General features: G+C 46.1%; 2 protein-coding genes across 2 annotated transcripts in view; one reads left to right on the plus strand and one right to left on the minus strand.

The window, feature by feature from the left end:
* Positions 1 to 2686, plus strand: part of LOC104082033 (probable E3 ubiquitin-protein ligase HERC3) — a 47514-nt gene extending 44828 nt beyond the window's left edge. The window contains exon 24 of the mRNA XM_009584985.1: positions 1545 to 2686. Coding sequence (XP_009583280.1) covers positions 1545 to 1753 — 209 coding nt within the window. The 3' untranslated portion in view covers positions 1754 to 2686. The remainder of the gene's footprint in view (positions 1 to 1544) is intronic.
* Positions 2687 to 11921: 9235 nt separating this feature from the next.
* LOC104082034 (protein FAM13A-like) lies at positions 11922 to 19861 on the minus strand (the record flags this gene model as incomplete). The annotated part of the gene is made up of 5 exons (XM_009584986.1): positions 11922 to 12048; positions 13101 to 13202; positions 13900 to 14096; positions 18128 to 18211; positions 19766 to 19861. Coding segments are annotated over 5 exons (606 nt in total), but the record flags the coding sequence as incomplete, so codon positions are not given.
* Positions 19862 to 20407: the final 546 nt, after the last annotated feature.

Here is a 20407-nt window from a genome sequence, read left to right on the forward strand (position 1 = left end):
AAGGGAGTGCAGTATCCATCCGTTTGCATTGCCAGGAGGTGAATTCATAGCAGTTCCCAGTGCCCATACTTCATCTGGTTCCTTCTTCTGCAAGCTGAGCTTTCAGGCATTGCAGCACTCTTTTTAAGGGCAATGGGGCAGTTGTAGGGTGACAGCTGAGTGGAGAAGCTAGTGTATAATGTGACAGGAAAATGAGACCACGTATTGGTGTGACTGGGTAGCAGATACCTCCCCTCCTGATGGTGGTCTCCTTGTGCTAGTATGGTGGCTGGTGTGCTGAGGAGGAGAGGAAATCCCCTGCAGAAGTGGCCTTGGGAAGTGCATGTCCGTGTGTGTGTTGCTTCAGGTGTCCCAGCCACCCACAGATCTGAGCTGCTGTGTGTGGGTCACTTTATTTGGGGACAAAAGGGGAGACGAGGCAAAATACATGGTTTTAAGGGCAGGTGGCTCTGAGTTTGTTGCTACAGCCAACAGGTTTTGCTCCCTTGGGAGTCCTGGTGGACACCAAGTTGACCATGGGCTGACAATGTGTCCCTGCTGCAAAGAAGGCAAATGGTATCCTGGGCTCCATTACGAGGGGTATTGGCAGCAGGTCAAGGCAGGTGATCTTTCCCCTCTACCTGGAGTGCTGTGACCAGTTCTAATCCCCAGTGTACAAGAGAGACATGGACATACTGGAGAGAGTCCAACAAAGGTTTGCTAAGATGACTGGGGGACTGAAGCATCCCTCCTATGAGGAAAGGCTGCAAGAGCTGGAACTGTTCAGCCTGGAGAAGAGAAGGCCCACAGGGGACTTGATCAGTGTATATAAATACTTGAAGGGAGGGTAGAAGGGACGTAGCCGGGCTCTTCTCGGTGGTTCTCAGTGAAAGGACCAGAGGCAATGGGCACAAACTGAAACACAGCGGGTTCCTTCTGAACATCAGGAAACGCTTTTTCCCTGCGAGGGTGACCGAGCACTGGCACGGTTGCCCAGAGAGGTTGTGGAGTCTCCATTGTTGGAGATACTCAAAAGCTAGACACAGTCCTGGGCAGGGGTGTTGGCCCAGAGGACCTCCAGAAGTCACTTCAACCTCAGCCACTCTGTGATTCTGTGACTCCTGCAAAGATAAAGGCCAGTGTTTTTGTGAGGGGTTTTTCCCCCCAAAGAAAGGAGCAGTCAGCATGTTTGAGTTGGAAAAATGGCTTGGCCAAAACTTGCACGCTGAAGTTAGCAGCTGTGTAGAGAGGGTCCCGGGAGTCTGGGTTCACAGCAGAGGCTTTTGTGGGTAACTCCCCCATACGAGGGAGCTTTTAAGGGAAGGGGGAGCCGTGGGCTGCTTTATGTACTCATTTGTGCACCCAGCAACAGCCTTGCTTCTTGCCTCTGCTCTCCTGCACCTCCCCTGTGAGGCCAGCCACACCCTACGTGGAGTTCAGTCAGCCCTTCGACCCCTCCAGGCAGGGTCCCGCCGTGCAGGTGGGGATGGAGTTTGCCTTCAGGTGCAGCCCTCGGCGCGAGGTTGCCTGCCCTAACTGTCCAGCCTTCCCTCTGCTTCTCCTAGTGTTTCTGACGGGCAGCGACCGCATTCCCATCTACGGCATGTCCAGCCTGCGCATCGTCATCCAGTCCACCGCCAGCGGGGAGCAGTACCTGCCCGTGGCGCACACCTGCTACAATCTCCTGGACCTGCCCAAGTACAGCAGCAAGGAGATCCTCAGCGCCCGGCTGGTGCAAGCCATCGATCACTACGAGGGCTTTAGCTTAGCTTGACCAGCGTGGGAGAGGCACAGACACTTGGGTATGGAAGAAGAAAACGATGGGCTTGGCTTTATTTTTTATAAGGGAATGGATCAGAACATTTTGGGGGAAAGTATAATTAATGATCATAGATTGAGATGATGCAGTCTCAGCCTGATGCTGCCAGCATTTTGTGGGGCTCCAGCAGGCAGAGGCTATTGCTTTGAATTTTCTCATTTACTGAACAAAACCAGTTCAGTGGGCATTTTTGCTTGTTTCCCCTCCAACTTGACATCACTGCCCTCCCGGCAATACCTTGTAGTTTGCTTTTATTGCCCCTACACACACACACACTTACCTCTCCTTTTAGTCCAGTTTAAATATTTTGATGTTCCTTACATTTAGGCTATGGTGGAAATTAAGGATGAAATAGTGATCACCTTTTTGAAAAGCTGGATTTCCCCCCACCCTTTTTTCCTCCCTTTTTAAATGCAAGCTGGTTCTTGCTTGCTTTGAATGGAAACATCCCCTCTGCCCTTTGGTCCTTGGTGGATGGTACTGGGCTGGGACGTCATTTGTGACCCCCAGGGCGGTGTATGAGTGATGCTCTGTCTTTTTGCACCAGGATGTCTCACGGAGAATATGATGGTTTGGGGGGGTTGGCTTCTTTTTCCTCACTTGTCTCGAATTTTGTTTCCAAGCAATGTCTTTTCAAAGAAGCCTCAGACTCCTCTGGAGCGGGGTTTGTGTTCAGGCTTGTGGAAGGACAAACCCTACCTATAATAATGGGTTTCTTAAATTGCATCTCTCTTGTGTTGTGTTTCTATCTTGGCAAGTCTACAAGTTAGACGGGTGGGCTTCGCTGAGCCCTGCTTTTCCATCCGAACAGACCTGCTATTCCAATACAAGGTGAGGTGGCTGCTTTTACCACTGCCGCCTTTCTCCAGAGGAGCCACGTGTGTGTGAACGTGCACGTGTGAGCGTGCAGGGGTGCGTGAGTGTATGAGGTGTGTACAAGCTCTCCAGTCTCATCAGGTCAGAGAAAAGAAGCGTGAGATCCACATTTGAGTGATAACCATCTCTTTGGAGATTGGTTTTATTTCTGCAGTTAGGGTTACTTTATTTTGCTGTTTGAGAGGAGCCCTTTCACTTGACGGCTGTTTTGGTGGGGGGCCCTGAAAGACAAGCTGTATGAATTAGACTGGAAATGTACATTAGGACTTGAGTAGGCAAAATCATTACCTAAATCTATCCTGTAAGATTGGAGAGCCTTTATCTTCTTTCCCCCATTAAACGAAGTTTGAATGATCCCCCCCATTTTTCAGGTCTTGATGTAAATCTCATTTTAAGCCTAAGGTGGTTTTGACATTGACTTGTTATTAGGACATAGTATTTATGCACCGTGTTCAATATACAGTATTGAACTTTGCACCTCGTGACAAAAGGTTTTAGGCTTCTGGGTTTTTCTTAAGACAAGCTGTGGGCTACACTGAGAGCCCTCCAGCCTCTTTCTAATGCAGCATTGAAGACAAAGATACAATTATATCAAATGTTTATTTTCGATGTGTGTGTACATAGTACAGTATTATGCAATAAATTTGATGTTTAATTCTGAGTGAGTGGCTGCCTTTGTGTCGGGAAGCAAAGGAGGGGCCGCTCCAGGCACCGGCACTGCCTCTCCCCCCAGCCTCACCGTACCTCTGAGCATCGGGAAGAAGGGCGCTGCTTGCCTCCGCTTGGCCCTGCTGCTGGTGAGCACCCCCGCCCACCCCCTTGTCGCTCGCTTCCGTCAAATGCTGCCCTTCCCCTTCCTCGCCCGGGTTCGGCCCGGTGCGCTGGTTGCTAAATGAGAGCAAGGCAGGACGCAGCCCCAGCCCCAGGGGCCTTGCTGTCCCCACAGGCACAGCAGGAGGAGTTTTATCTGCCCGTCCTGGCTCAGCCGAAGTCAGGCACGTCCTCTGTGGAAGAGCTGGGAATTGAGGCCAGACCCGAGTCTATCCATCCCTACCCCTTCATCCCACATCCCTGGTGTTTCTCCTCCTTTCCTCCCACCTCGCAGGCAGCAGGGCATGCAGTGGTGCCTTTCCTCACGGCACTGAAGGCCACCAAGGCTTCTCCGGCCTGTGGCCTCTCCTGCCCGGCCCCACAGCCCCGCAGGTGTAGGCAGGACCCCCAGGACAACGTCCCGGGTGGTCCGAGCACCCCGAGGCGCACGGGGCCCCAGCTGGGTGCTGGAGGCAGTGAGGCTGTGGCAGCCCTGCAGTACCCCGCACCCCTCCTCTACATCGGGCTAGCCTCAGCGCTGTTTCTTCATTAATTGATGGCAAGTAATTAATTAACAAGGGACCTGTGTGTGCAGGAGCTGTGGCAGCAATACCAGAGGAACTGCAAGACCAGGCACTTGCAGAGGGAGAGCGAGTGGGTGTGTATCTGTGTTGTGCCTGTCTGTCTGGGGCCAGGGTGCAGTTTGGTGGCTGAGACGCTCCCTCGGGTGCCAGGGCCCGTCGCCCTGTTTGCTGGGGGAATCTAACCCCAAAATGGGCCCGGGGGGGTGGAGATGGGGGGGTGTTGCTCAGCACTTGTTTGTCCAGCTGTGAGCTGCAGCCTGGGGATTCAGCCAGCAATGATGTGGCCTCATGGTGCTCGCCTGGCTCCCCAGCACTGTAGGACATCATTAGTGTATGCAAATATAGTTAATTTACTGGCTTAATACAGGATTTCTATCATGTGGGCTTATGGCTTCAACTTTCCTGAGCTTATGAAGGAAGGGTGCTGCTCTCTTTCCTTTAGCTGGTAAACACAGCATCGAGGTAGGATTGATAATGAGGTACTGTGTGTGAGAGAGAGAGAATATATATATATATAAAAAAGCGCATTAGACATATATAAGTTTGAAACATAATTTGTAATGCATCTGTTATAATATACCTACAAATAAATCTTACCAAACTAAAAATATGTATTTAAACTATTAGTGTTATACCAGCAAGATGGGCAAGCTGATGTGAAACAAAAAGCCTGGACTCAAAAGGCAGTGGGGCTGCTGGGGAAATGGGTGTCAGGCACTGCCGAGCATTTGGTGGCAAACGGTGGCGCTGCTCAAATGCCAGACACGAAGAGGAATTTTCTATCGGAAAGTTTGTTTAAGAACAAAGTAAAATACTTCCCTGCCTCCATGGAAAATATAAATACACACATAGTTAAACACATATATTGCACACATGTATGTATATATGGGTGGATCCATATGTACATATAGGTTTATGCACATACCCTATATATACTTTCTCTATAAACACAATATAATGTATATACTTTACTGTGTGATGTGTATAATTGTGTAAGGTCTATTATAGTTGTATATAGAATATATATGGTATATATAGAGTGTATTGTGCATATAGTGTATTGCATGTGTTGTATTATTGTAGGTGTGTGTATATTATACAGCTAAGTGTGTATACTTTTTTTATATAATGTATACATACTCTGTGTGTGTGTGTATACATATTTATACGTCACACACTCAGACATCTATTTTCCACTAGCAGATGTCAGCCATGTTCGGCTGAGGAGGAGGACTGTGGAGCACCCCTCCGGCTCTGCACACCAGCGTGCCCATGTGTGTGCACGTGTATGGACATGTGTATGCACACATGTATGCACGCGCAGCTCAGGCCCCACCTGGCTACCTCAGCTTGGGGCAACGTGATCGTGTGTGCACGTGTATGGACATGTGTACGCACACATGTATGCACGTGCAGCTCAGGCCCCGCCTGGCTACCTCAGCTTGGGGCAACGTGATATTTAACCCAAGGTGGGGGGCGGGGAGTGAAACATCAGCCTGCTTCTCCTCCCTTTTTTGGCAAGACCACCAAGAGCGAGGGAGCCAGCTCAGGGCTGCTGGGGCAAGGGCAGGGCAATTGCTGCTGCCCAGCTGCTTGTGTACGGAGCTGAGCCACCCTTAGCAGCGTCAGACACCTAACAAAACTGCCACCAAATACCTGCAGTCAAAATAGTTTTATTTTCTTGTTTTATACAAAATGTACACATCATGTTTGTCGATCCATTTACATTAAAAAAAGACACCGTAGATTTAAATTAAACTTGCTTATATAAATCATGTGAACATAGACCCAAGCCCGTATTTGCTAAGGGTTCATTAGCTGTGGAATACACTGGCTGCATGACAGAGTTAGCTAGTTGCTTTTATACAGCAAATGCAGTCTGAAAAAAGTGATTTATTATTAATTTTTTTCAGTCTAGCACATGTCCCCTCCCCCAGTACTGGCTTCTGCACTCCAACTCAACTATTCCATATACACCAAGTTATTTGCATAAATATATCTTGTTTGCTGTATATACATATCCATATACTAGGAGATGGTTCACCACTGCATGCAGATGTCCAAAGGAAGGCACAAGGATCACTCTGAACACACAAGGTCCAGCAAATGCACAACACCCCGTGCTGCAAGTGACCCTAGAGGTTGGTGAGACTCGACACCCCACTCAATAGCTGGAGACATGGAGCCGCTCCCATCGCCAAGGGCAAGAGCTTTTTACAAGTTTTCCGTAAAGCTTCTTAATGTGGGGCAACAAGACACACAGGGTGGAGGTGGGCTGGTCCCAGCTGGACTCTCAGAGCCACTTTATGTGTCTCACATCCCCAGCAAAGGGCCTTAGACACTGCTCGCTGTGATGGTCAAAGGCAACAATACCTTAGTGACCCCCTGAAGGAGAAAGAGGAGAGCAGGAAACCCTGCTTAGCCGTCAGCCTGGCTCGCTCTCGTTTTGCATCTCTGCTTCTTGACTCTCGCTGACGTAGCCATCGCAGGCTACGACCATTAACAAAATTAATTAAGTAGTATGATACACCAGGCATGCTCTGCCCCACTTATTCCCCTTCTACCGACTGTGAGTTACTTCGTACTTTCCCAGATATTGAAATCAGTGCAAAATTTTTTTTTTTACCCAGTCTGTGACAATTTCAGCCCTCTCTCCCCCCCCAGAAAAAAATTGGCAAGGAAGAGGAGGTGTTAGTCACAGACAGCTGAGGCTGGGCTAACTACATGACTCCCTTCTTAAAAAAAAAAAAGAAATGCTGAGGTGCAGTTGAGCACTATTGCAAAACCAACAGCAACACTTGCTTTCAGTAGGGCCAGGATTTCACCTACTGCACTTATGAAGAATAAGCTCCCTTGCTTTTGCAGTAGTTGCACTCTCAATTTACCATTTTATGGCTGGAAAACAGTTGTTTTATGGATTGTTGAAATATTTGCAAGGGAAATCCCCTGCAGAAACAGATCTCCTCTGCCCCTGAACCCCCACAGACCCTGTTTACCAGAATGTCACCACATTTAGCATTAATACAGCTCACCCCCTCCTAAGCAGAGCCCGCAGAGGCAGCAAGTAAGAAAAGCAGCTACTCTTCAGAGGAGTGAGAGAGGGATTTAGGCGACTCAGATGTAGGGAGAGATTTTGCTCTAAGTTTTGCAGTCAGACCAGTATCCCAAGATGTATGGCAAAGGGTTTGGAAGAGTGAGCCCTGGCAAGCGCTGGTACACCGGCTGAGTACCTGCCTCATGCCAAGGGTCTTCCTCCTGCTGGAGTCAGTAATGAGATGGTTGTTAACCTCAGCAGCTACAGGGTCAGGCTCCGGCGTGGTCCGTGCACGTGAACCACTGGACTGTTTCCCAAGGGCAAATGAACACCACCACTTCCCAGCACAGCCATGAAACCAGCCCAGGCCCTGAAGCACGCAACAGGGGCACGGCCCAGGTTTCGCTCTGGTTCTGCTGCTGCGGCTCCTGGTGCTAACAGCACTTTTTGTAACGCACGCGGGGGATATTGCTGGAATCGGCGTCCTCTGCCAAACCAGAAGGCACTTTCTACGTGCACCCACTGGGATAAGGGTCTTTTTGCCCTTCAGGAATATGGCAGCGTCTAGAGATAGGAAGGAAGCGAGCCACCATTTCCACCGAGTTACCCCACACTAGAGGGTCAATGAATGCATCACTTGTTACAGTTCTCAAACGTAAAATTAACTTCCCCATCTGCACGTGAGCAGGCAAAGTCCCCTCCTATGCCTTGGCTTAGAGAAACAAGCCTGGACCCAAATTCCCTCCCCAGCAGCCAGAAGTCCTTGGATCCCTTCCCCGAGAGATGGGAAACGGAAATAGCGAAGCCAAAGCAAGCTGTGCTTCTGCGTGGTTCCCACCAGCCAGCAAGGGCCACCGGTGGCAAGGGGAACAGGGCAGCCCCGGCCGGCCTCGCTGACCGGCCGGCACTTCAACCCCAGCACTGGGCCAGCGGCTGGCACGGCCCCACCCAGAGGGCGAGCTTCCCCTCCGGGCACCGTGGGGACGGTTGCAGGCTGCAGCCTGGCTCTCGTCTCAGCAGCTCGTTTCAAGGGCTGGTGAATCACTGATTTGCAAACACATCCAAAGAGGACTTGGGAAGCACCTCAGGCTGGAGGACGTCCGGCAGCACTTACCCTCTGAAACTTGCACATACCAGGAATAACAACTGATGTCTTAGCAGAACGATTAAAAGATAAGATGCTTTAATTTCACTGCCTTTAACATAAACATCCATTATTTGACTGTTTACTCAGGAGTAAACAGAATAAAACCAAATGCAACTTGTAAGAATGACAAGTTTTTCCTCTATCTTTAACTCTTGCAGTCTTATTTTGTCCACAACCTGTTCATCGTCATCATTTAAATAAACCGCAAAGATTTATTATACCACAATGTGGTAAGACACAGACATGCGTGTCTGAAATGGCCCCAGTGGATGGGAAGCCCAACAGACCGTACTGCCATCCTACAGCAGACAGTTTGTTCTAGTGACATGGAAACAGGTTGTCATATACTTACAGCTTATTTATATCACATAATGTAGATTTTTGTACAGTACTTCACACCTTTTAAAAACACAGTCTTGTTTTTAATGTTCTCCAGTCAATACTCACTGATGTTAGCATAGACAAGCCATCAAACAAAACGCACAGATGTTGCTTGGATTGACTTAGAGGAGTGTGGTGGGGCCAACATAATTTCTGGCTATTTGTGGCTAGTGGGAAACCAAGCCCTCCTCCTGCGCAGGCTTGGGAGAGGGGAGTCACAGCATCTGCAAACCCAGGACAGAAAGTTGAGCACGTGTCTTTCCAGGACTGGAATTTTAAAATTTACTTCTTCTCTACGATGGTCTTTCCTAGCAGTTCCCTCTGCAACTAGGCAGATGATGGTTGTTTTTTTTTTTTTTTTTTTTTTTTTTGCCACCGGGAAAGACTTGAAGAGAACAGTTTAAAGAGAGAGATAGCTAGGTGTGGTTTTTTTTTCTTTTAATGTACAATCTCAATTAACAGGTTTAGCTAAAAGCTAAAAAACTTTTAGCTTTCAAAGTTCAAAAATATAAACTCTCTAAAGTGCATAATTGTACTTACATTTCATATAAACTATCTGAAATTCTAGCAATATACCATGTAAACAGCGGTAACTAAGCATCAGAAAATGCTACAATCTCATCAGTTTAAAAATAAAATGGACTGTTCCCTACATGTCATTTATCAAGATTTGTCAGGGGCAAAACCCAGCAAAACAGATAATTTATCAGTACACAGTGCAAACAGGCTTTTAAAAATAAGCAGAGAAACCATACTCCCGGGAAGCCTTGGCCCACTGGAAAAATGTATGACTATGAAGAAAGGGTAGAAACTGCTTCTCTTGTCCGTATAAAGATGTCCAGGCCCAGATTCAGCAAAGCGCCCAAGCTTTAGTCCATCGTAATTCAGCAAAATCCCAAATGCAGACCAGCTTGAGGCACATGCTCACCACGCATGCTTTTGCTTTGCTGAACTGGGCCTGAACAAGATCAAACTGAGCCAGCGCTAAGGACTTTTTTGTAACCCAGCATCCCTTCCCATCCCACACTTGTACTAGTAGAGTGACACCACAGCCAGTTTGGCTCAGCTGCTATATCTAAAGTAACTAGGGAGAGCTGACTATGGACTCTGAGAGGAAGAGCCTGTAAGAGCAGGCTGAAGGACAAAGGCACAGCTCTGTTTTCCTGGGCTGCCCTGTGTTCAGACAGGGGTTTACCCTGGTCAGGCTTCCCTTCCAGTCAAACATCTTCAAAAGCAGGTTTTGAGCCCATTTGTCAGTCCAGTTAACGCACTCAAAGGATCAGTTTTGCAGAGGCAGAGCCCCACATCTCTCAACTGATGGAAACTCAGCATCTCTGAAAAGCCAAGCCCCCGGTCAGCACGCAAGTCCTCCAGACTCTTTGGAAATATGAAATTCAGTCTTCACTGATTTTATATAGAAAGGGCAATTCTGCAATCAGTTAAAAAAAAACCCAAACAAAACAACCTGGGAGCCCCCTCCTAAGTACTTTCACTAACGCACACACATCACTGCCTTACCCATCCAGACTAGTAATGGGCACGTGCAAACCCATGGGGAGAAGGTTGCCTTTTGAAGTGTTTATGGGATCCTGAAGAGACCAAAACACTCTCAGCATCATTTTTGGCAAGAATTAACATAGCACATACAGCAAGGGGAAGGAGGTAAGTCTAAGTACCACAACCCAAATGTATCTATTTGTGAGCCCACTTGCCCATATAAAGAAGGAAGGGGGAGAAGTGGTTCTGGGGGTCCTCTTCTTGCCTCCACCGGCGTGACCTGCCTGGCTACAACAACTGGCACTGCATTTGCTGTCAGCCATTTGGCTTCTGCACATTAGCTCCCTGGGGGATCAACGCAAAAGAAAGCATTACAGAAATGCTCTCCCTGGGACACCAGCCCAGGCGCGGGGCAGAGCGAGTTGGTCCATGCAAGCCTCCTGGAGTGGGAGAGCGAGCCCAGGTGGCCTGGGACTGCAGAACTGAGAGCCCTCAGCTACTTGGTGCGTTCCTGAACTTGCTGCCTTTCACTCCTTCAGGCAGCATCTGTCTGACACGAGCATCTGAATCAGGTGTCCCAGGACTTTCTTTTCTGAAAGTCATAAATGAATTTAAAAACGTTGACTTGTCAAAACCTGCACCTGAGACATGGGGCCTTTTTATCGGCAAAGCATGGCTCTAGGCTTTCAGTTCCCTGCAGTATCCTCTGTGCTGGTACACCACCAATACACACCGGGAAGAAAGACCATCCTCTGTTGCCACCATCACAGTGTCATTGCTGCAGCCCACATAGTCTGATTGACAGTGTACATAAAAGAACAAAATCTAGGCTAGCAAGTATGTATGACACCCACATGGACTGTTCAGCTTGGACTCTTATGTCTGTATCAGATGATGAAGCACAGGTACTAATGGGGTGGGTCTTCCAGATACTTGACACCAGACATTTAACTGATCAGCTACCAAAATCCCACAGGATTCTGACTTAAAGCTTTTAAAACCTCTTTTCCTACCAGTTGCCTGAACATAGTCATAATGTTACAGCATCACCTTCCAAGCGGAACAAGCCGGCAAGAACCTTGCTCATTTTCTTCGCTATCCCAAACAGATCCAAGTACTTTCTTCTACTTCAGTTGAATTGGCCATCAAAAAAGTGGGAAGAAAACCCAACTCAAGCCTAAGCAAAACTGTAACTCACACCAGCTCTGGGTGATGACCGGGAGATTCTTACAGCATTTATCTAGAGCAACAGAAGATGTTGGACTCCAAACAGTCAGATCAAAAGTCTGAGCAAATCTTTACTGTAGCTACAAGAGAACAGTCTTGGTGCCATCTGACCTGTGCCTTCACATGAGATCAGTCAGGGCACTTGTCTGTTAAACTAAAGTAGAAGCTATATGATGATTTAATCACTATTCATCCTACTTTGCCTCTTGCTATGATATCCTGGGAAAAAAGAACAGCATGGCTGGCTTCGATATTCTAAATATTACAGGATCTGTAAGCAAATCAAAACAGAAGGATCCCTTCAGTGAAGTCACTGAGCGCAGCGTTGTGTCTCCTACACTGGCAAACTCCATTTTGGGCATCAAACCTGGAGAAAGAGTGGGCAACAGCAAGTGTAGAGAGTGATGGAAAGCCACTTTTCCTCCCCCTCCCGCCTCTGGGAATGGCCCTTCAGTTCCCAGGGAGCTCCTCAGCTCTCCCCAGCCAGGCTCCCGCTGCATCCACTTCATGCATTTGTCCATTTGGTGCTCTCTCCTCTTTGTTTACTGGCAAAAACAATCTCCTCCTTTACATGATCTTGGAGCTAATATCTCTTTTACTGATCAGGACCTCCAGCAGCCTCAGTTTGGCCTTGATCTGCTTGTATTCATTGTATTCTTCAGCCATAGGAGTGCGGTCTTCTTTCTGCACATTCCTAGTGGGAGTAAAAGCAGATCATGAGGATTTCTGTAACAGGATGTCTTCCCTCAGCAGCCTCCCTCCGTCCCCCAACAAGACCTACAAAGCAGCTCCTCTCCTCCACTCCCTATCAGGGAACAAACCCAAAACTTTTCTCCTTTGAGAGGAGAAGAGAAGGAGGGGGGAAAAAAAAAGAAGGGGGGGGGGGACAAACAAACTGCCCCCACAAAGCATGGGACGCTTGCATATTGAGGCTGAACGCAATCCCATGGTCCCAAATGCAAAACCTTATTTGAAGCATGCCCTACTTCTCTGAAATCGCCAGCCTCCTCTACACAACAGTTGAAAAACATTTCAGGAGCCATCTGAATGTCAGCCTGCTAGCACGGCAAAATAAAATACAGCTTCTCCTGGCTTGGCACCACATCACTTAAATGAACAGGCACACTTGTGAAAAGGAAGATGGTATCTGATCAGATTTCTCTTAGCTTACATGAAACTTTTAAGTTTTCAGTGATTTTACAAGAACGTCTAAGGATGATGGCCGGTGGCAAGAAACTAACAAGATAACTTAAGAATATAAATATATTAAAACATTCTACCAGCTCATTAATGAAGGACATTTTCTGAAAACAATAAACCCAGCTACACTAAAGCAGAAACACTTGTTAAACTAGTGTCTGAATACCTCACAGACAAGCAAGAATAGGACAGAAATCTAAACATACATCATTAGGAAAAAACCCAATTATTCTATCACTGAGAAACTCTTCCATCATTCCTGTCAGCTGTGCTAAAAGCAGCTGGATTTTCACAATCTGTACTTTTGCTTCCCACTGCTTGTCCTAAGACAACGTTTTCAAAGAGGCTGTGGACCCTGAAGTGGAGGGGTGGGGGAGGTAATTCATTTTAATGGGCATGGTAATGAATGTGGGTAAAACACGGATGATGATTAAGAAGAAATATGTAACAGTGAATTCAGGTAACTTTCCATATTTGGAGGTCTTTGTAGATGACAAACAGATTAAAAGTAGCTGAAGGACAGAAAGACAGCTGAGAAATTGTTACCTTCCATTTTGTCGGAAAAAATTATCTTCAAAGTCTCTCAATTTTTTTCTGATTCGCTTTTTCTCTTCCCTAACTTCTTGGAGCTGCTCTAAGAGTTCAGGGCTGTTGGGTTTAAATATAAACAAGATTATACATATGTACACAATTATAACAGGAAACATACAGTAAATCTACAAATGTATGGTTGTACACATGCCAAGCAATGGAGCTGCTCCCGCAAGCAGCTTTGGCAACCTGATGTTACTTGTAACAAAAAGCTCTCTGAATTTAGTTCAGCAAAATGATTATAAACTTAAGCTGAAGCCTTTAAGGAGGTCAAGTGCACATTTCACTATTCACCACTAACTTCTATGAAACTTACTTGCTGAAGGTGGGTCTGGTTTTAGTGACTTTTATAGGATTGAGATTCAATGGTCACGACTTAAGGCTACCACCTACGTGTGTTTGCATCAGACCTAGGTGCTTGAAACTAGCAAAGCTACTTCAACTTGACCTCTCCAAAACCTTAAAAATCTTGTAGAGTACAGGGTTGTTTTCATGATAAACACTTGCCACTGGTGAAGTGGAGCTACTATTTAGTGCTAGAATCCAAAGATGCAGAAGTCAAGTACCAGTATCGGGACAAGGTAGTTTTCTCCCAAACCCTTTCATACGAAGGTCTATTGCATTTGAAAATAAAGTGCAGAAACTTCTGACTCAGATCATAAATGGAAAAAAAAAATTTAGACACTTTTCTGACAAATAAAATGCTATCTTAGCAAGAAATAACTTTTTGAAGTTGCCTGTGAATTCAACATACATGGATGCTTCATGGAGATTTGAAAGCCCCATATCCTGATTGCTCCTAGATGGCATCTTATCATCCACTGGGGAAACAAAGCCGTCAGCATCATCTTCTAGTTGATCCAAGAAGCTACGCACGTTGAAATCTGTTTTCATGGTAATTGTGAAATCTGGCTTCACGTTGCTGTCCTCCTCGGACCCCTCCTCTTCCTCCTACAGAGAGGGACAGAGCACCCCCATAACAGAATAGGTTATTGCTTCCCTTCTCAGAAACAGGTACCTCCTTTCACCACATGCACCGGGGAACAGATATGAAAAGTGGATAGACAGAGCAAGCACTTTAATCACTAAGCAATACAGGACACCAGAAGACCACCAGTAAGACACCCTATAGCCAAAGCACGTCAGAGAAACTGCGACCACCAACTCAGATTGGTTAATGAGACGCAAGGCGACAAAACTGAGTGAAAAAATACCTGGGGTTCTTAGCAACCCGTTATTTAATTTATGTATTCTGATGTAAATAAAAATGCTTACAGCCATTATGCACACTGTGTAAAGCATACCTGCCATCCTCTACATTTCCCTACATACAGACTGCCAGGTTAAAATGCGAAATATTCTCTCAATAGATGCAGCTCAATAGCTCTCTCTAACGGCTGAATTCAAGGCCTCAGCTGCTCATACAGTGATATCAATGAGCTCAGATCAGTCTTTCAATGGCCCAAACGTGGGATATGATTGACTGTAAAAGGACTGCTGTTGCTAACGTGTTCCTGACATCAGCTCTGTACCATTTAGCTGCAATATGCTAAAAACTTGAGTGGAAACACTCTGCCGAGTGCAATTTCCCCAAAATACACTGACGAATTGGTTGCATTCAAATTTTGTCCAAAATTTATAGGCACAAGATTTGGAAGTCTCTGCTGCACTTGGTACTTGCTCATTCATAGCATTCTCAAATGTAGGGCTTGTCCTGCAACACTGTCCAGATATCCTTTGGATTTTCAGGGAACAGGGCCCAGTTTTCTCTTACTTACAGAGACACTTCTAAAAGGCAGTTTTCAACCTTAATATAAGGAATGAGGCATGAGCGTTAGAGGAAGGTAATAAATGCCAGCACGGACAGTGAGTCTCTTAAATATGTATGTATGTATGTGTATATATATTTATTTTACAACCATGTAACTCTAGCCAGGAAGGATCTAAGCACATGCATCTCTTTAAAAGCTTTTGAGGGCTAATATCACTGAAGTCTTGAAGTATATGCAAAAATATATTGTTGCACAAGAAGCCTTTTTTTTTTTTTTTTTACTTTTTTCATGCGATTCCTTGTGAATAGTTCAATTATTCCTAAGAGATTGCTCCCACATTTCAAGCAAAAGGGGAGAAAGTAACACTAGGACCTGGCATAGTCCATTTAAATCCTCAAAGTCAATGATTTATAAATGCATACGTTTACATCAAATCAGAGTTTGCCCAGAGTTTTCTTTTTATGTTAAAGCTCTAAGCCATGAAAACGCAATGCAAAGCCACAGGCTGAGAATTACAACCAAGATGGAGGCTTGAGGATGAAAAAAAGATTAGCTGGAGGGAAGTTTTGAGTAATAATAATAAAAGATACACAGAAGTTTGAAAACATCTCAGGAAAATCTGCAGGGAACTTGTGAAAGTTAAAGCAATATTTATCATACGATTAGGTAAGACCATTTCTCCAGATGTAAATTATATAGCTTAAACAGAAGGCACAAAACAGCAGTCACGTATTGTCCTTAAACCCTGCAAACAACTTCAGACTGGGCTGGGGAAGGGCAACCATCGCTCATTGCCATTTACCATTCCCCAAGCATGCTGTCCTGCCCTGCCGCGTAAGGGCAACTAGGACTTGAAGCAGGGGAACGCCAATCCTGCTGCATCAATTAGCAATTAGCAAAGGACGATTTGCTAAGTCAATGTAAGCAGTAAAAATGGTATGCGTTATTTTAGGGGAATCTCTCTGGCACCAAAGGAGGAGCTCCCGTGCCCTTTCCTGGGAGAGCAAGTTGCTTCTGGATTCCCCCTTTGGAGAGAAAGGAAAGGGATAGTTTTCATAAGCAGTGTGACAAACTGCTCCCGAGGACAGATGCAAGGTGTAACTTGAATCTATAAATCTGGCAGCAGTCTCTTCCCCATAGACGCCCATGAGCCTGTCTCTCACTCGCCTCACTCCAGGGCACCAGCGCGCTGCCCAAGCCAGCAAGGATTACTCTGGCCCAGAGCTCAGGAGCGAGCCGCCTGCCAATGGAAGCCCATGGGAGGAAAAGAAAGTGTAGAAATTTCACTTCTTTAGACCTCAGTGCCAAAACACTACATCTGGCTGTCACAAGACCTCTTAAAGCATTTTGCTGTTTAAAACAAAGGAGCAAATTAAAAGGATTCTTAGTGAGAACTCAAATGGAAATGACCATCTAAGGCCTTCGCTTTAAACAAGTGTCAACACGGGAATCTTATTTTAAATCTGCACTGGCATTTATACCTGGAACCAGAATGATCTTCATTGACTAGATCCATTTGGCTTGCACGTGCTTGGATCTTCAAGCAATCACGAGGCATTTAAATTTTCCAGAGTTACAAATATAAAATCTCCAGAGCATCCCATCATCAGCACTCCCAGCAAACAAGCTTCCCAATGACTTTTACTACACAGACAATATTCAAGATACTGTACCCAAATGTTTGGTAAGGCTTCACCTGAAGTCACCTTTCAAGCTTTTATCCAACTCTCCCAAATGCTTCAAAAAAACCCCAAATCAAAAAACCTGATAGTGTCAGGAGCCCGTTAAAATAGGTAGTGCTCTGCTCATAGTGGACCTATGCAGGGAGTAAGTTTCGGGGCCTTTCGGCAATTTCCTCTCTTTAGTTCTGAGTGTAGTTCAGTGCAAAGCTGCCACAGCAGCTTCACAGGGCCCCGTTTAAGTGTTAGCAGGCCTGTAAGTGTTAATGGGCTTAAGGCTGTCACCCCAATCTTCAGTCAGAGACCTCTCAAGGTTTGTATTCCCTGCAGGACACTGCTGAGCTGGTGTGATGCTGCCCCGGCGCAGCACCAGGCATGCTGGTCATCAGAGATCACCATAATTGATATTGACTCTGGGTGAAAGCATAGGTAAAAAATAGAGGACACACTAAAAGAAAAAAACAAAACCAAAAATACCTCCACCACTATCGCAGATTTGATCCAGCAGTTATCTAGAAAATACTGAGGGCTCAGTGACAATTAACAGCAGATTAACATCTTCAGTCTGCAGTCTGGTTTTAATGAATATGTACCTTGAATAGTCCATTAATATACAATCTACCATAATTGCCTAATAATCAAATCACCTTGGATGTCTACATCTGCAGTATTTACACCATTAACCAAACTCTGGCTGGGTAACGGATAAGTGACCCAAGTGTGCTGAAGCACTTTCTTCCCCTGTTACATTGCAAGGGTAATGAAAGCAAGACAGGGCCCAGCTCCACGCTGCATGTTCTGGTCAACCGTTGGACTTCCCTTCTTCTCAGGGGAAGAAGGCCCGATATTGTAGCAGTCTTCACCACCAAGAATTACTACCCCACAGCAGCATGAGAAAGAAACACAAGAATCCTGCCATCCAAATCTGACCAAGTGTTAACTAGTAGAACCGAGTTGTTCTTACTTCCATCCTCAGGTGACTTGGCTAGAAATACCATTCACAAGGTGGTGACAAAAAGCCCTGGATAAAATAAGCACATGAATGGGAGTAGGTATGCATCCCGTAAGTGCCCCGGTTGGCTCCACGTGCGAGTGTTAGTTTTGTGAGAGCTCATTCCTGCCATGGTGCTGTGTGCAAGCCACAGAGCTTTGGAGTGAGAGAAACTACCACAAAACAAGTTAGTGTCATTAAAAAGAAAGGAGGAAAGCAAGAAAAAAGCAACACACAAAGGTAATTGTGACTTTTTTTTTTTTTAAAGCAAAATAAAACATATTATGTGCAGGCAGAGGGGGAAGGAGAAGGATGGGAAAGAATGCAAAGCCAAGGAAATACTGTAGTTTTATCTACGACAAGGGAAGAATTTGATCAGAACTGGCGAGGCTTAAAAGCAGCTACTGATTTTTCAGGTGGACACTGCAAAAAAATCAACACTGATGAAAAAAAAAAAAATCAATCAATCATTGTCTTTCATTGGTATAAGGGGAAAATTGATGCAAACTGAGCAATTAGTTAGCAGCTGGAGGTCTTCACCTTTATCTCCTTGAAGAAGGAAGCTGTTTCGCCCTCGATAATTGGCTGCAGCAAAGGGCTTCTCCGCTTGCTGGAGGGGGAACCCTGTGACAGGTGTTAACAAGTACGTTACATTATGAATCCCTTTCTCCTCCACCACCTGCTCTCAGCTCATTCTCACCCACACATTCACTCTCAGCTCATCCCTGGACTATCAGGAAAAATCTATTTCTTAAAGAAGAAAAACATGCCCGGCAAACCCCATGGACCTTGGGCTGTTTTCTCTCAGGACGTTGCTTAGCAAGGAACACTTTTAAGAAAAAAAGCTTGGATGCTGGAATACTAGCTGGGCAGGAACTACAAAGTAAAGGCTGCAAGAAAATAATCCCCAGCCCGAGGCCCAGACACACACACAACATTTGGCTGGCTCTCCAGAGCTACAATGTAAGCCCAGCTAGACTCTCCAGGCTTGCTTTCCAGGAGCCTGATTTCACTGAAGTGCCTAATGATGTAGAGCTGGATTTTCAAATGCATCCTGCCTCTGCGTGAGCCTCTCACTGTTCACACTAGAGGGGCTGGGGAAAGCCAGTCTTGTCTCTCCTCTGCTAGCAACTGTGCAATTTCAGTTTTCTGTCTAAATAGGACCTGAGCTCTCTTTTGAGAGCTTTCCCTTAAACTGCCCATGCACAGCTACATGGTTTCTTCCTTCTGATTGCCAGCACCATCTTCACAGCACACATTTTGGGGAGTACTTTACATATTCAAGGAGGAACAGCTTTTTGTTTTGTTTTAAATGCAGGACCACCTCCCACTATTTGCAGGAAAAACCCCCACTTCTCAGTGTGACTGCACTGAGTAATGCTGTGCCAGTCCACTCATTTCACTGGCAGTCTACAAAAAGCGGCCAGGACACGAGCACTGCTTGGGAACAGCAAAAAAAGTAAAGGATCATACATGACAGAGAGAGTAAACAGGAACCATCATAAAACACTTCTCTTTCCATAGACAGGCTAAAAGTATTTTGTGTGTACTTTTTAGATCAAATAATTTTTAAAAAGTGGCCTACAAAAGTTGTCTAAAATTAGAGAGAGTGCATTTGCTCCCTAGAGGGGTGCATTGGATTCCTTGCTGGTGGCAGTGCCTCCTTGCCAAAGCACCACCTCACATGAGGGAATATCTACCACTTGCAGGATCTCTTTAATACAAATGAAGGGTTAGGAGACTGTTGGCCCTTTCTCTCAGCCAAGGAGACTGGCATCTTCTGTGGGACCCACACAAGTCTGTGTTCCTGACATACAATCCTGTGTAACCCAGCAGCACGGAAGACCTACAGCTCAGAGTGGATTGGTAAGGAAAGGGAAGTGAGGCTGTAGCCAAACACAAGATGATGCAATAACAGCAGCAGCCCGATGGAAAGAGGAAAAACAACACAAGCTGAGATGTGCCCCATGGCTCATGGGTGGGCACTAGAGTCCCTTGACCAGCTTTGCCCGACTTCAGTATACGGTGTGTCACTGATTCACTCATTTGCTTGGTCTTTGAACGATAAGGGAGGTTGGGACTTGGCTGTAGTGACTGTGTTGTATGCAGAAGTGTGGTGATTCCTGTTTCCTCAGCTCAAAACCAAAGAAATAGCCCCCAAAAGAACGCTCTACTCACAATGATAGGGATGGTGTTGGCTCTGGAGAGGATCTGCTTGACCAAGCGATACCTGTCATACAATGGCTTCATCACCTGTCGTTCATTTTTGGTAACCTGAAAAGGAAAAAGAAGCGAGATCCATGAAGCCTGCAGCAGATACTCCACTCTATAATGCATGTGCCTGTGATCGCTGTTAGTCAGAGCAGGCTTGGAGGGAATTTCATGAGGATGACAGGTTAGCAGCATTAGCCCTGAAACTGGTAATGCAAGTGCTTATGTACGTCATTGCATCTCCTGTCTCAGGTGCCAGATGGAGCAGCACCCAAGCTGTGGGGTGTCTTGTAATGTGGCTGTACGAGACAGGTGGTTTAAATGACTAACCTAAGTATCATTTGTCCACAGCACAAAGTGACCCATAGAGGCAGCAGTCTGTGCTTGTAATCACGTCTACCATTACAAGGCACAACATGAGGTTTCCCACCCTTATTTTTGTCGCTGGGACCTCGGAAGCAGTGTTTATGACCCAGGAAAAGAGAAAGGAGCTGCAATGACTGGATACTGCAGTGGAGGGAGACTTTCCCAGGGTGGGTTAAACTACAGATTTCACAAAAGCTGACCTTCTGGCTTTGCTATTCCTCCTAATTTCCAGTCCCAGCCAGC

Source organism: Fulmarus glacialis, unplaced genomic scaffold (assembly GCF_000690835.1).
Source record: "Fulmarus glacialis isolate BGI_N327 unplaced genomic scaffold, ASM69083v1 scaffold10879, whole genome shotgun sequence".
Lineage (NCBI taxonomy): Eukaryota > Metazoa > Chordata > Aves > Procellariiformes > Procellariidae > Fulmarus > Fulmarus glacialis.